The sequence below is a fragment of the Leucopleurus acutus genome, assembly GCF_964270905.1.
Source record: "Leucopleurus acutus genome assembly, chromosome: 9".
NCBI classification, from domain to species: Eukaryota; Metazoa; Chordata; class Mammalia; order Artiodactyla; family Delphinidae; genus Leucopleurus; species Leucopleurus acutus.
The window spans coordinates 39898117-39911205 of record NC_139144.1 but is presented as its reverse complement, the minus strand read 5'-3'; the positions used below and the strand labels follow the sequence as shown (position 1 = coordinate 39911205).

The window sequence follows — 13089 nt, the reverse complement described above, 5'->3', positions numbered from 1 at the left end:
GTAGTTTGGTGTGTTTGGAGCCTAACATGCTTGAAGGGTGCACACTTCTCCCCATTATTATGTAGTGGATGATAAAACTGGAGCTTCTGGTCTGACCTGGAACCAGCAAATTAGATAGGTACAAGTTGTTTCTGAGGACGTGCAATGCCCCAGCCTTCCTAGGTTTGCTCAGGCTGCCCCGCTTCCTTCATTATGCTCTCCGAGGGCTTGCTTTCTCCTTGTACTGCATAGATATGTACTAGTCCTGCAGCGCCTCTCTTTCTGGGTCATCTGTTTCTAATCTCCGCTGATGTAATTAGTGGGAGGCAGCTGCTCTTAGGTGCGTATTAACTGAGGCCTTCTGAAGACTCCCTGCCTTGTCTCATCTTTTAGCAAGGCTGACTGAGGGAATTTTAGGTCAGTTCATCTTCTCCAGCTTTCCTAAGAGAAGAAGCTGGGTCTGCTCAGACGAGTGATCTAAGTGATTTGCATTTTATACTACAGTTTCAAAGGTATATAGACATTTGATCTGTTTGTGTTTTGGGTCATTACCTTAAAATTTTTCTTTTACAGACATTTAGTAGTGAGCTCATAATATTGTTGTCACAATGCTGGTATCCTTCTATTTCTGGAAGACCTAGAGTTACTTGGGTATATTTCATGTGTCACAGATTAGAGTAAGCATTTGATGAGAAACCTGTATATAACGCCTCACCAAGCAACTGTCCAAAATGGAATCTGAGTTTCTACCATGTAGCAAAAACTGAACAGTTGACAACTTTTACAAACTAAATTTAAATAAAAATACCTATTCTGGCAAGGTCATTGTTTATAAACGTCTTCATCTAAAACATAATCAAAATACTTATTTATAATAACATTTTCCACACTAAAATAATGTACAATAATGTATGGTGTACTATACACCAACTTTTTTTTTTTTCTTTTTTCGGTACGCTGGCCTCTCACTGTTGTGGCCTCTCGCGTTGCGGAGTACAGGCTCCGGACGCGCAGGCTCAGCGGCCACGGCTCACGGGCCCAGCCGCTCTGCAGCATGTGAGATCCTCCCGGACCGGGGCACGAACCCGTGTCCCCTGTATCGGCAGGCGGACTCTCAACCACTGCGCCACCAGGGAAGCCCTATACACCAACTTTTGATCCAAGTCAGATAGCCTTGAGTTTGAACCCTTGCTCTGTTGTCTTGAGAAAGTTGTTTTTTAACTTCTTTTAGCCTCAGTTTCCTCCTAGGTAAATAAGGGAACAAAACAACATGGGCTATTGGAAGGATCATATTAGATAATGGTGAAAACATCTAGCTTAGTGCTTGAGTCATAATAAGCACTTAAAAGAGGGCTTCCCTGGTGGCGCTGTGGTTGAGAGTCTGCCTGCCGATGCAGGGGACACGGGATCTTGCCCCGGTCCGGGAAGATCCCACATGCTGCGGAGTGGCTGGGCCCGTGAGCCATGACCGCTGAGCCTGCGCGTCTGGAGCCTGTGCTCCGCAACGGGAGAGGCCACAACAGTGAGAGGCCCGCGTACTGAAAAAAAAAAAAAAAAAAAAGATATGATTGTCCCCTTGACTCTGAACCAGCAGTTCTCAACTAGGAGCGACTTTGCAACCCCTGCCACACCTCCCACACACAAGGAGAACATTTGGCAATGTCTGGAGACCTTTTTGATTTTCACAACTGGGGTGTGTGTGTTCCTGGCATCTAGTGGGTAGAGGCTAGGGATGCTGCCAACCATACTACAATCCACAGGGCGGCTTCCCCAGCCCCCCAACAAAGAATTATCTGGCCCCAAATGTCAGTAGCTGTAAAGGTTGAGAAATCCTGCTCTAAAAGAATGCCTCCTTAATTTTAAATTCATGCTGGTGTAAAATTTTCCCCACTAGTACCTCAGCAGTTACGTGTAAGAGCTTTACCTTGAATGTAAGTGCTCTCAGCTCTATGAAAAATAATAATGGTTAAATAGTAAATAACAAAAGCTGTCGTTTATTGAGCCCTTGCTATGTGCTAAGCCCTGAGCTAAGACATATGATTTGTGGAATGTCACATTCAGTATAAATCCTATGGCAATCCTTAGACTCAGTAGCACAGATTTTCCTAAATGGATAATTATAATAACATTTTACTTTAACAATGGTTTGAGTGTCAGAACAATCAGCATGTCTTCCGACTCCCATTCCTACATCTTGACTTGAACAACTTGGTACATTGCAATGTCTCTTTAAGTCCTGTGAATTCTGCCTTGGACTATCTCTCAATTCCCTCTACTTTGCTCTTCTCCCACTGTTATTACTCTACTCTGGGACCCATATATTCTTTGGAATTAGCATAACACCATTTTTGTTCATCTCTTGCTGTTATACTTACTATCTCCTCTAAATATTACTCTTCCCTGTCATTTTTTTTTTTCCAAAATAAAACTGGGCAATAACACTCCTCTGCACAAAATCTTTTATTAGTTCCCCAAGGTTCTCATGATCTGGCCTTATCTCTTTTCACTACATTCCTCCCATTCATTTCACCCCAACAAAAGGTACAATCTTAAAATTCCAATAATCATGGTCCAAAGATGTTAATGCTCTTGGGAAAATTATTATTCTATAGTCAAGATTAAATGGTTGAGTTTATTAGTATTCTTGAGTTAATGTGTAACGCAAGAGAAATTAAAACCTCAACTAATTAGAATGTTCTGTTAATGTGTGGTTGAGCAGGCAACTGGGAAAAAAGAGAGAAGAAAAAGTCGTGGTTTGCCCTGGTGTTCTCTTTCTAGGCTGATGTTAGGTGTGGCTCTCGTTAGATCAGGGAGTGGATGGAAGGTAGTGAGTTGCTGTCAGGAGGGCAGCAGGAAGAGTAGAAAGGGATATGAAGCCAACTGGGACCCACCCCTCACTGTGTTGAAGGGTCTCTCCTACCTGGGGGAAACATGGCTCCTTTTGTGACTTAACAAAGCTGAAGTGCAGTTACTGGTGGTTCTCCTGCATGAGTACTCACGTAATTAGGTACAGATGAGACTGTGAGACAATGAGATGAGCAGCACATGTGCCTTTTATAGCTTCATAATTTGTGACTGTTACAAATATAAGAAAAAATTAAAGAAAATTCATTAAAGAAACCCATTTTCAAACTTTGATTACAAATCTAAAATAGCTTTTCTGAAATATAAGAGGGCATGAGTAAAATTTCCAATAAATCCTCACTAAATCAGACAGGTTGGCATCTGTCTATCTGAATCAACCAATCAAAGGTCAAAACAGTTCTGTTTAACTGATGACACTAGTTACTGTGATAGGCTTTAATAAACATGTAAAACTAATTTACAATAATAAGCATATATTTCTGTATATATAAATTAGGAAGCACTTGATCAATAACTATTTCATATGATTCTTCTCCCTGCTAGATCCTGTATTAAGCAGTAAATTTAGCCTTGTTACATTTAACTTAAGGGCTGCTTTTAGAACATACCAGCCCCACGTTAAGACTCTACCATGCCTCATCCTCATAACTCAAACAAATCTGTCAATTTCTATTGAGGTTATAAAGTCAATATTTTTTAAAAAGTAGTGGGATTCTCCTTGCAGGGTAACAGAAACATTTCTGAATTCAGTTTAAATACTCCTATCATGTACTTTAATGGTGCATTTGAGGAATTTTCAAGAGTGTTTTGACTATTTTCAATTCTTACAGTGCACCGAATTTCTAATCTAATCTTAAAAGTAAGATGCAGCTTCACCATATCATTAGGAGAATGGAGAGGTGGGAAGGATAACAGACTGAAGAAACATCGTTTCTTTCCTTAAGGAAGACACAAAACTAGTGATCAAGTAATTGCACAAGTCATAGGAGGTGTTGGATGTGGACAAGAAAAGGAAGATTCATGGGCATGGGGGTTGTCAGGAAAGGCCTTATTTAAAAAAAGATGAGCTGTAAAGTAACAGGATTATTCTGTGCCTTGTCTTCTCCTTGGGGATTGTGGCCGGTTGAGCTGTTAGCACTGACCTCCTGTGTGGTCAGATTACAGAGTCCTCGGCTAAGCTGAGATCTGTTGACCCAAAGGACAGTGAGCCTGAGAAGAGGAGATGGTTCATAGACTGGGGCATAAAGAAAGGGAATTCAGAATTAGACAATCTCGGAGGTAGAGCTTGGGGAGGGGAGGTAGAGCATTGACTGCAGAATTAGACCATCTCTCAGGAGATCTGACTTAAAATGCTGGAGCAGGTGGAAGTTTAGAGAAACAAAAAGTGGGTCAAAACAGAGCAAGAAGACAGCAGTGAGATTCAAAGAGATCAAAGAACGGTCTCAACAAATCCCTGGAGCAGTGGAAACTTCTTGTAGCAGCCTGCTCAGGCATGGTTGGATAGGCCTTGCCAGCCTAGGGCAGTTCCTTAAGAATAATCAGAAATGTACCAGGAGGAAAAGCCATGCAGGCAAAGAGAAATCGTGACTCACACAGATGCAGAAACGATTCAGCATTATCGGAGGAGAGAGCCCTTGGCACATAATAGGCACTTAATAATATGTGATGGTGAATTAGTGGATATATGGAGCCAAATCCAATGTGACTATAGGGCAGAGAAATGTAGGGAAGGTTGTGAGAGCAAAAGGATAGGCCAGATTCCAGAGGCTTTGAAAACCTTTCAGGGAGTTTGGTGGAGACGTGGTAAGAGAAGTTCGAGTATTAAGTTAGCTAAAAGCACCCTTTTATCATACGTATCTTCAAAGACAATCCAGACATAAACTCATGGCCCAGATCAAAAGGTTGCACATAATTAATAAAAACAGCAAATGCTGAACTTCTATGGTTCTTATTAAATTTTTATATCTGTATGTAATTACATGTAATTATTGTAGAAAGAATATTGTTCTCTAACTCTCATTTTCAGCTCCATGGAATAACATTTATAACTAGAAACTGTTGTCTGGCAGAACTATACCTAAACAACAATGCAATATTTGATATACAAGGTAGGTCTTAAATTTTGTCTTTTGATTGAATTGATTTTCAATTAAATAATAACTTTCAACTATGGTATTGCTCATGGCATGCAATAATCTGTTTTAACATTTCTGTTGAAAATATATGATGGAAGCTGTTATTTTTTAATGTTCTTGTGTACATTTCATTTTAAGATGTGCTGTTTGATTATGGTTTTAGCTCAATATTGTCATGTATCTTATTCAAGACGTAAAAGAATCTTTTTTTGCATAGAAATTTTGCCATTCTACTGCACAGTTGGACACAAACTAGATATTGTGGAAGCAAATTTTAATGTTTGGGAGCATTAATAAAAAATAATGACTTCATAAATAGTTTTAAATATTTTTACAGGCTGTAATTTTTCCCAGCCAAATTTCTGTTTCACTCTGAGTTAATTTTGTACCTGCAACAATCTCTAAACTGACAATTTCAAGACTGGCATAAAAGTACATGATATACTAGGATCATGAGATACAAAGAAGTATGGTACAAAACATTTTTCTTCTGTATTACATGCTGCAGAATTGAAATATCATAAAATTTGAGATCCAGTATGATTCCTTGTTCCATGAAGAAAGGAAACCTTGCCAATTCAACTACGATGTCGTTATTGCAAAGATACAACACACTTTCACTTATGTTAAAAATGTGGGAAAATGTGCAATTTAGAATCAATAAGATGATAGGAATATTTGGCTTCCCATTGTGTAAAGAAGATATTTAGTTGAGCAGTTTGGGGGAGATACTGATTTGAATAACCATTTCCTGGATTGGCACTATAAACTAAGCAACACTGGCAAAACAATACCAACAAAATAAGGATAACGAAAATAACCCCCTCAGAATCAAACAAAATCATTGTTACAGAAAAAAAAAAAAACAGTGGAAAGAAATTGGCTCTATATTCCCAAATTACAGTCACTTATTTGAATTGTTATGCTTTGTTGTATTCTTAATGATAATTCATCATATTATTAATAATTCCTCCCTTCACCAGATGTAATGTATTCTTTGCTTTTGCTTAGGTAGCATGTTTAATTAGCATTAAAAATGTTTAAAATCTTATACAAATATTTTAATTTCTTTTAGGCCTGCACTCTTTGCATTCGTTGCATATACTCCGGCTGCACCACAATGAGTTAACAAACATTGAGGCAACAGTAAAGGAATTAAAGGGAATGCTAAATCTGAAGACCCTAAGTATTAATTTGCACTTTTATATAGCCATAACTTAAAATAGTGATAACACAGGACATTTTTTCATTTTTTGAATTTAAATTAGATCAGTGTTTATAACAAAACTACGTAGTTTCCTGAAAACAAGACTAGATCTTTTTCTTTTTAAAAATACATTTTTGAAAGAACAACAGGTAGAAAAACAGTTTTTGTGAAATGATATGGCATGCCAAATGGAAATGATGAAAGCAAAAAGAGAAGGAGGTACATGTTTAAATCTGTGTTTTTGGTTTTACCTCTAAAGGCAGTTTTAGCACATATTATATGACTCCATTTATTTATATAAATGTCCAGAATGGGCACATCTATCGAGACAGCAACACTGAGAGGTAACTGTTTTTAATAGTGGCTGCCCAGTGCTGGGGGGATGAGGGTCTGGGGAGTGACAGTCTGGGGTTTCTTTTCAGGGTGATGAAAATGTTCTAAAATTGAACGTGGTGACGGTTGCACAATTCTATGAATATACTAAAAACCATGAATTGTATACTTAATTAGTGAACCGTGTGATATGTGAATTATATTAGTAAAACTGACACTCCCTCCCCCTACACTAAAAAAAAGAGCATGTTTTAATGTAATCTTCCTATTGGGTGAACAGCAAACAATTCATATATATTGAATCGCACCCAGCAAGGAACTGACCTCAGTATTTGAAGAAGGTGTGAGGTGGGTTGGAAAAATAGATAATACACAGTTCCTACTCTCAATAAGCTTATAGTTGTTTGGTTTGTTTGTTTGTTTTTAAGCTTCTAGTGTCGAAGGGTAAATAAACTGGTACACGATTGCAATTCAGAACAAATGGTTCTAGGTGGACCAAGGGAAAAGACTCAGAGCAGTGAATGGGTTTTCAAACTTCAGAGTTTGTAGACTTCTTTATACAAGGTCATAAAATAGATGGTTTTTTCCTATTTATTTTCTATTCATTTCTCAGAATTGCCAAAGATAGTGTTTTGAATATGTGTAAAGTGGTGTTGATGGTGGAGCTTCTAATCAGCTCAATACATAGTTATTAAAATTTTCAAATATTTTGAGTGTTAATCAGTTATACCTACTATATTAAGGAGAAATGATTTAAGTTCTTATAGGTAAGATTCTTTAAACCCAACTATTAAAAGTACCCCAAGTTCTAAGGAATTCAATGCTCATTTTTGAGACGTGATAAGGTCTGTGAAAGACTTATCAGGATTGGCCTGCATATTTGAATTACCTGGCCTTTCTGTGCTGAACAAATGCTTAAAATGTCTTTAAATGATTAAAAGACTGGTTATACTAGATCTTGAACTCTCTCTTATCTTCATTTTTCTGTAAAATGGGCTAATAACTACCTCTCCGGATTGCTTCAAATATTAAGCTAACTCTGTAGAGCATTCATTGGTTTGAAGGAGTAACAACAAAACATTGTTTTATTATGGTTTATGTAAATTAGATAATGAATTAAGATGCACACAGTCTAGAAATTCTGCTGATTGGTAAATAGATTTTTAAAAAACTGACATTTTGAATAATAATTATAATAACATGTTTGAATGTTGAGAAAATGCTTTCTTATTATATTCTCATTTAAATCTTCATAGCAATCCAATGATGTGATTAGAATTATTCCCTCTTTAATGGTAGAAATGCAGGGCTCAGAGCTTTAACCAGACTACTAAGGAATGTTGAAACTTAAACTCATGCCTTGTTTCTTTTGTTTATCATTCATTCATTCAATAAATATTTATCATGCATTCACTAAGGACACTACTAGATGGAGATACAAAAGTAAACAAGAAAGACCCTATCTAGACCTTTATGGAGCTTATAGTTTGGTAACTCTCAGCCTAAATATTTCTTACAGAACTGAGGGGGCTTGATGCAAAACTAATTGGACAATTTGCTAAATGTAAGAACTGAATCATTTAAACAAGCTTATTTTACAACGTAAGATTTGGCGGTTAGCAATCAAGGTTGCCCCATCATAGTCAATAGTGTTTTGCCTTAAAAGTGCCTGGCGGCAAGGGGGGTAAGTGGAGTCTGAAATTCAGCCCTTGCCTGCCTTACCAGCCGTGTATGTGGGCGCAGAATGGTGTCAGCCCTGAGGTGGGGTGCAGGAGTGCCTTTTCTAGTTCTCTGAAAGGCTATTAGGTCAGCCTGGTAGTATAAGGTCCATATCATTTCCTGTCACAACATTTTAAATGACCTCTACTTAAAATCATAGTGACTATAAATTGTTCCAACTGAGAATCTTGTAGAGGGATTATTTTTTGAAATGGAGAAAATGCTGCGTCAGGTTACACAAAAATGCATTTTCTGAAAATTTTTGGTAACAAATATGCACAGTTTGAACGCTTGCCCTATTTTGGTTAAAGATATTATACGAAAAAATGTTGGTGGACTTCCCTGGTGGCGCAGTGGTTGGGAATCCACCTGCCAATGCAGGGGACACGGGTTCGAGCCCTGGTCCAGGAAGATCCCACGTGCTGCGGAGCAACTAAGCCCACGAGCCACAACTACTGAGCCCACGTGCCACAAATACTGAAGCCCGCACGCCTAGAGCCCGTGCTCTGCAAAGAGAAGCCACCACAGTGAGAAGCCTGGGCACCACAACAAAGAGTAGCCCCTGCTCGCTGCAACTAGAGAAAGTCTGTGCGCAGCAACGAAGACCCAACACAGCCAAAAATAAATTTTAAAAAATTAAGAAAAAAGTGTTGGCATTTACTAGCTACTAATTATATTGTGCAGTAATGTCACCTGATTAAGTTCCTATGAACCTCCTTTGCAATCACAGATTAGATTCAGCTCATTAACTACAATAAGAAATCCATGTATTTAAAAAATATATTAATTTATTAATTTATTTATTTAATTTTGGGTGTGTTGGGTCTTCGTTGCTGCATGTGGGCTTTCTCTAGTTGCGAAGAGTGGGGGCTACTCTTTGTTACGGTACGTGGGCTATTCATTGCAGTGGCTTCTCTTGTTGTGGAACACGGGCTCTAGGTGCGCAGGCTTCAGTAGTTGTGGCACGCGGGCTCAGTAGTTGTGGCTCACAGGCTTAGTTGCTCCATGGCATATGGGATCTTCCCAGACCAGGGCTCGAACCCTGTCCCCTGCATTGGCAGGTGGGTTCTTAACCACTGCGCCACCAGGGAAGTCCCCCATGTATTTTCAAGTGTTAAAACTTTTCTTTTCAAGTTATGAAACTGTTTAAAATGCTAAAATATTATTATTATTATTCCACTTCAATTACAGTTCTTCATAGGGTGAGAAAATAGCCTGGAGGGTAAACCTCTAACCCATTTCAGCATTGCACCCTCCACTGGCAATGAGGAGAACTGCCAAGAGATTACCCAGTATACACATGGCTGGGAGCTTCAGGGAGGCCTAAAACCAGCTGCAGAGTGTGAGGTCCTACAAACTGGAATTCCTGACTTCCAGGCTGAGTCAGGAGGGCCACACCTCTCTCTCTCCAGGCAGTCTACCTTTCCACACCCTCCCCCTCTGGCTCCATTTTCCTCTTCCCTTCCCTCCTCCAAACTCTTTCTAAATCTGCATGTGTCAAAGATTTGCTTGTGGCTGCAGACTTTCACTAACCTTCAGTCTCCCTGCCTCTTTCCCAGCGCAGAGAGAAAAAACACCACTGACAACAGCAACAAAATACTTAACCCATTCTCCTGTTCCTAAATCTTTAGTCTCCTCATTTTTCTCAAATTTTCTCTATGTTGCATTAAGCTCCAGTATTGGAAAGTATGCTTGAACTCCTACATTCCGTAATTGTTAAGACTTGCTTCCTAGCAGAGACTTAAGGATTCACCCTTGGAGACAGGAAGTGCCCCTTTCAAAGAGAAGGTCTCCATTTTTTACAGATTCTGCTCTTAAGCACGTCCTGCCTTTCCTCATTTGGCCGCAGTCCACTGCTGATGGCAAATAGCCAGGGAGTGAAGAGGGATGCTGAGAGGTCAGTGTGGGACTATGGTCTCAGTGGTCTGTTCATCTGAGACTCTTTACCCTGAAATGCCCCTCAAGGTGGGACCACTCCTCCCAAACAACACAAGAGAACAGTCCACTCAATAAAAAGAGCCAACTGGGTCTTTCACTGCTGTTTGTCTTGAAACAGCATCCCTCACTCTCCTAACCCTTGCTTTAGTCCAAGTTTGCCTTTTAAAAATCAGGGATCATTTCCATATTCAGTACAATCATGTGGTATGCTGTGGCCCAGAGATTTTAGTTAAAATGAGATGGTGACAATGGAGATGCTGACCTTACTAAGTAAACTTGAGCCAGAACCTCTGTCTGATCATTGACAGTTGAGCTTCTTTCCACAGGCTGTTCTGTGTGGGCACAGATGGAGCTGCTTTTAACTTCTCTACATCGTTTTCCTATCTATTAAAATGGATATGTTGGTACATTATTAATTACATCAACTTTCTTCAAAGGTGGTCTAAAAAACATCCAGGTTCATTTAAATGGTGATTTTTAAATTTTGCCTTAAAAGTTAAAAAAAAATTAACTGGAGCCAATTATTTAGATGACTTTTTTTCCCTCTTCTCTTTCAATAAGAAGTAGCTTCACACATGTGACTCATGTAACTCAAGGTTGTGCAGTAAGGTAGTAGAAACATTTTGCTATATTATTGGGTAAATGTAAATTGCTTAGACTCAGAATCCCAAATTAAGATAAGCAAGACAGTGCTGGCGCCGCCAAGGTGTACTCTATAAGTAGCCTAGAGGGAAGGTGGATTAAATAGTATTAACCTATTGAAAGTGAAAGTGTAAACAATTTCGCTTCATAGTTTCTAAAGGAATGTACCCATACATCATAGAAGGTTTTCAGAACTTTCAGACACAGGAAACGAATATCATATCTTAGAAACTTTATTTATGGTAATTTTAGTAGCATCAATCCAAAACTCATAAATCCAAAATGTTAAATGCTTAATAGTATAGAGGGGAAAAAGATAATTAAAAATAAGATTGCTTCCTTCTAACATTTAAGAGTAAGAAAAAAAGTGAAGAATAATAAAAATGAAATTCTTTTTAAATTATTTAATTCTAATTATGTTTTTAAGTTAATTTAGTCAGAGACTAGGCTTAATAGCCCAGTTTTCTGACTTGCTGTCATTTAGATTTTATTTTATGATGAGATGAATGTTGAACCACAATAAGTGCATCAAGTTTTTAGTATTATGACAACTTTTTAATAAGTAATGTAATAGTAGTAAATCCAAACTTGGTGATTTGTTTAGCTGAAGCCAGAAGTTTTAAAATTTATGTAAAGCAGTTATTTAACTAAGCACTAGGAAGAAAAACCAAGAAAAGAAATTAAATAGTAGTGTTCTCAGAGGGAAAAGAGAATATGAAGTGTATCCTAAAAGTAAACATCATTGAAAGATGTTGGTACATTTTCCATTAACATCATATGCAAAGGCAGACTCTACTCCCAGCTGCTATAATGTAGGATAGTGTTATGAGGTGTCAGATGTTATTCTCCAAGACAGTAACCACAGAGCAGACTACTGCACTAAAGCATCTGTGAATTTTTCTCCCTCCTGAACTCTCATTAAAAAGAATTGTGTTTTGATGGGCTTCCTTGGTGGCGCGGTGGTTGAGAGTCCGCCTGCTGATGCAGGGGACGCGGGTTCGTGCCCAGGTACAGAAAGATCCCACGTGCCGCGGAGCGGCTGGGCCCGGGAGCCATGGCCGCTGAGCCATGGCCGCTGAGCCTGCGCGTCCGGAGCCTGTGCTCTGCAGCGGGAGAAGCCACTGCAAGAAACAATTGGGTTTAGCTTTTTTTTTTTTTTTTTTTTTTGCGGTACGCGGGCCTCTCTCACTGTTGTGGCCTCTCCCGTTGCGGATCACAGGCTCCGGACGCGCAGGCTCAGCGGCCATGGCTCACGGGCCCAGCCTCTCCGCGGCACATGGGATCCTCCCGGACCGGGGCACAAACCCGTGTCCCCTGCATCGGCAGGTGGACTCCCAACCACTGCGCCGCCAGGGAAGGCCGTGCTTTGCTTTTATACCCTTGAAGGGTGACCTTTTTTCTTCTTTGTCTGGCTCAAACTACAAGGTATGATCCCTGTGGATCTTTTAAAATCTGTCTTTATTACTGGTTTAGTATACATCCGTTCTATTCCCTGTCCTGTAGTTATAATTATTTGCTACCACTTTAAATTCCTTCTCTTTTGAGATTAAAATTCAAACCAGTTTTGTCACTTAAGAAATCTTGAAAAATATCCATTTCATTTTTCCTCTCATTTCCCCCAATACATACATATTTCCTTTCTTTTAAATTTTCTTGTTGCCCCTGGCTCTACATTTTCTTTTTTGCCTTTCCTCTTACAACTTTTGTTTCTTATGCACCAGGTGTCTTCCATTGCCTGCTTTAAGTCCCTCTAAAGCTCATGTTTTCCACAGCGAATAGCTACCTATAACGATTTTATTAGCCAGAAAAGTTTGTGTTTATACAACAAATATCAGAATATTTTATTGCCTGCAGAGAAAACATTCAGATGATTAACTTCTTCAGATTTTATCTAGTTTGTTGTCTTTCAGGCATCCCCCTTGACCCCCTCTTCTTTATGTTGCAAGCTCTTCTTTATAAATATTCATCAGTTTTTTCTGGCTTTCTAATGCTTAATACTTTCATGCTTTTATCAAACCTCTTTGTATTTTATAACTAGTCAAATGCTACAGCAGTACTCCTACATTTAAGTGTACGTTAAATGAGCCTCATGTTGTTGAGTGATGTTTTTGTACACAAGCTGGAGCTCTTTCTGCTACTGCCATCTAGTGGTTCTCCTCTTTTCCAGGAGTATTTTCTAGAAATTACGTGTAGGTGGAATTCAATAGCTAAAGATATCCAAGTGGAAATTATAAGAGTTTTATTTCACATTGTATTGAAATAACCCTGTTT

The 13089-nt window shown here is 38.9% G+C and overlaps 1 protein-coding gene across 1 annotated transcript in view; it reads left to right on the top strand.

The window, feature by feature from the left end:
• The window catches only part of LRRC72 (leucine rich repeat containing 72), a gene marked incomplete at both ends in the record, with an annotated part of 41201 nt that overhangs the window by 13852 nt on the left and 14260 nt on the right, over positions 1–13089 (top strand). The window contains 2 exons of the mRNA XM_082846828.1: positions 4871–4952; positions 6055–6165. Of these exons, the coding sequence (XP_082702954.1) occupies positions 4871–4952; positions 6055–6165 (193 nt within the window). The remainder of the gene's footprint in view (positions 1–4870; positions 4953–6054; positions 6166–13089) is intronic.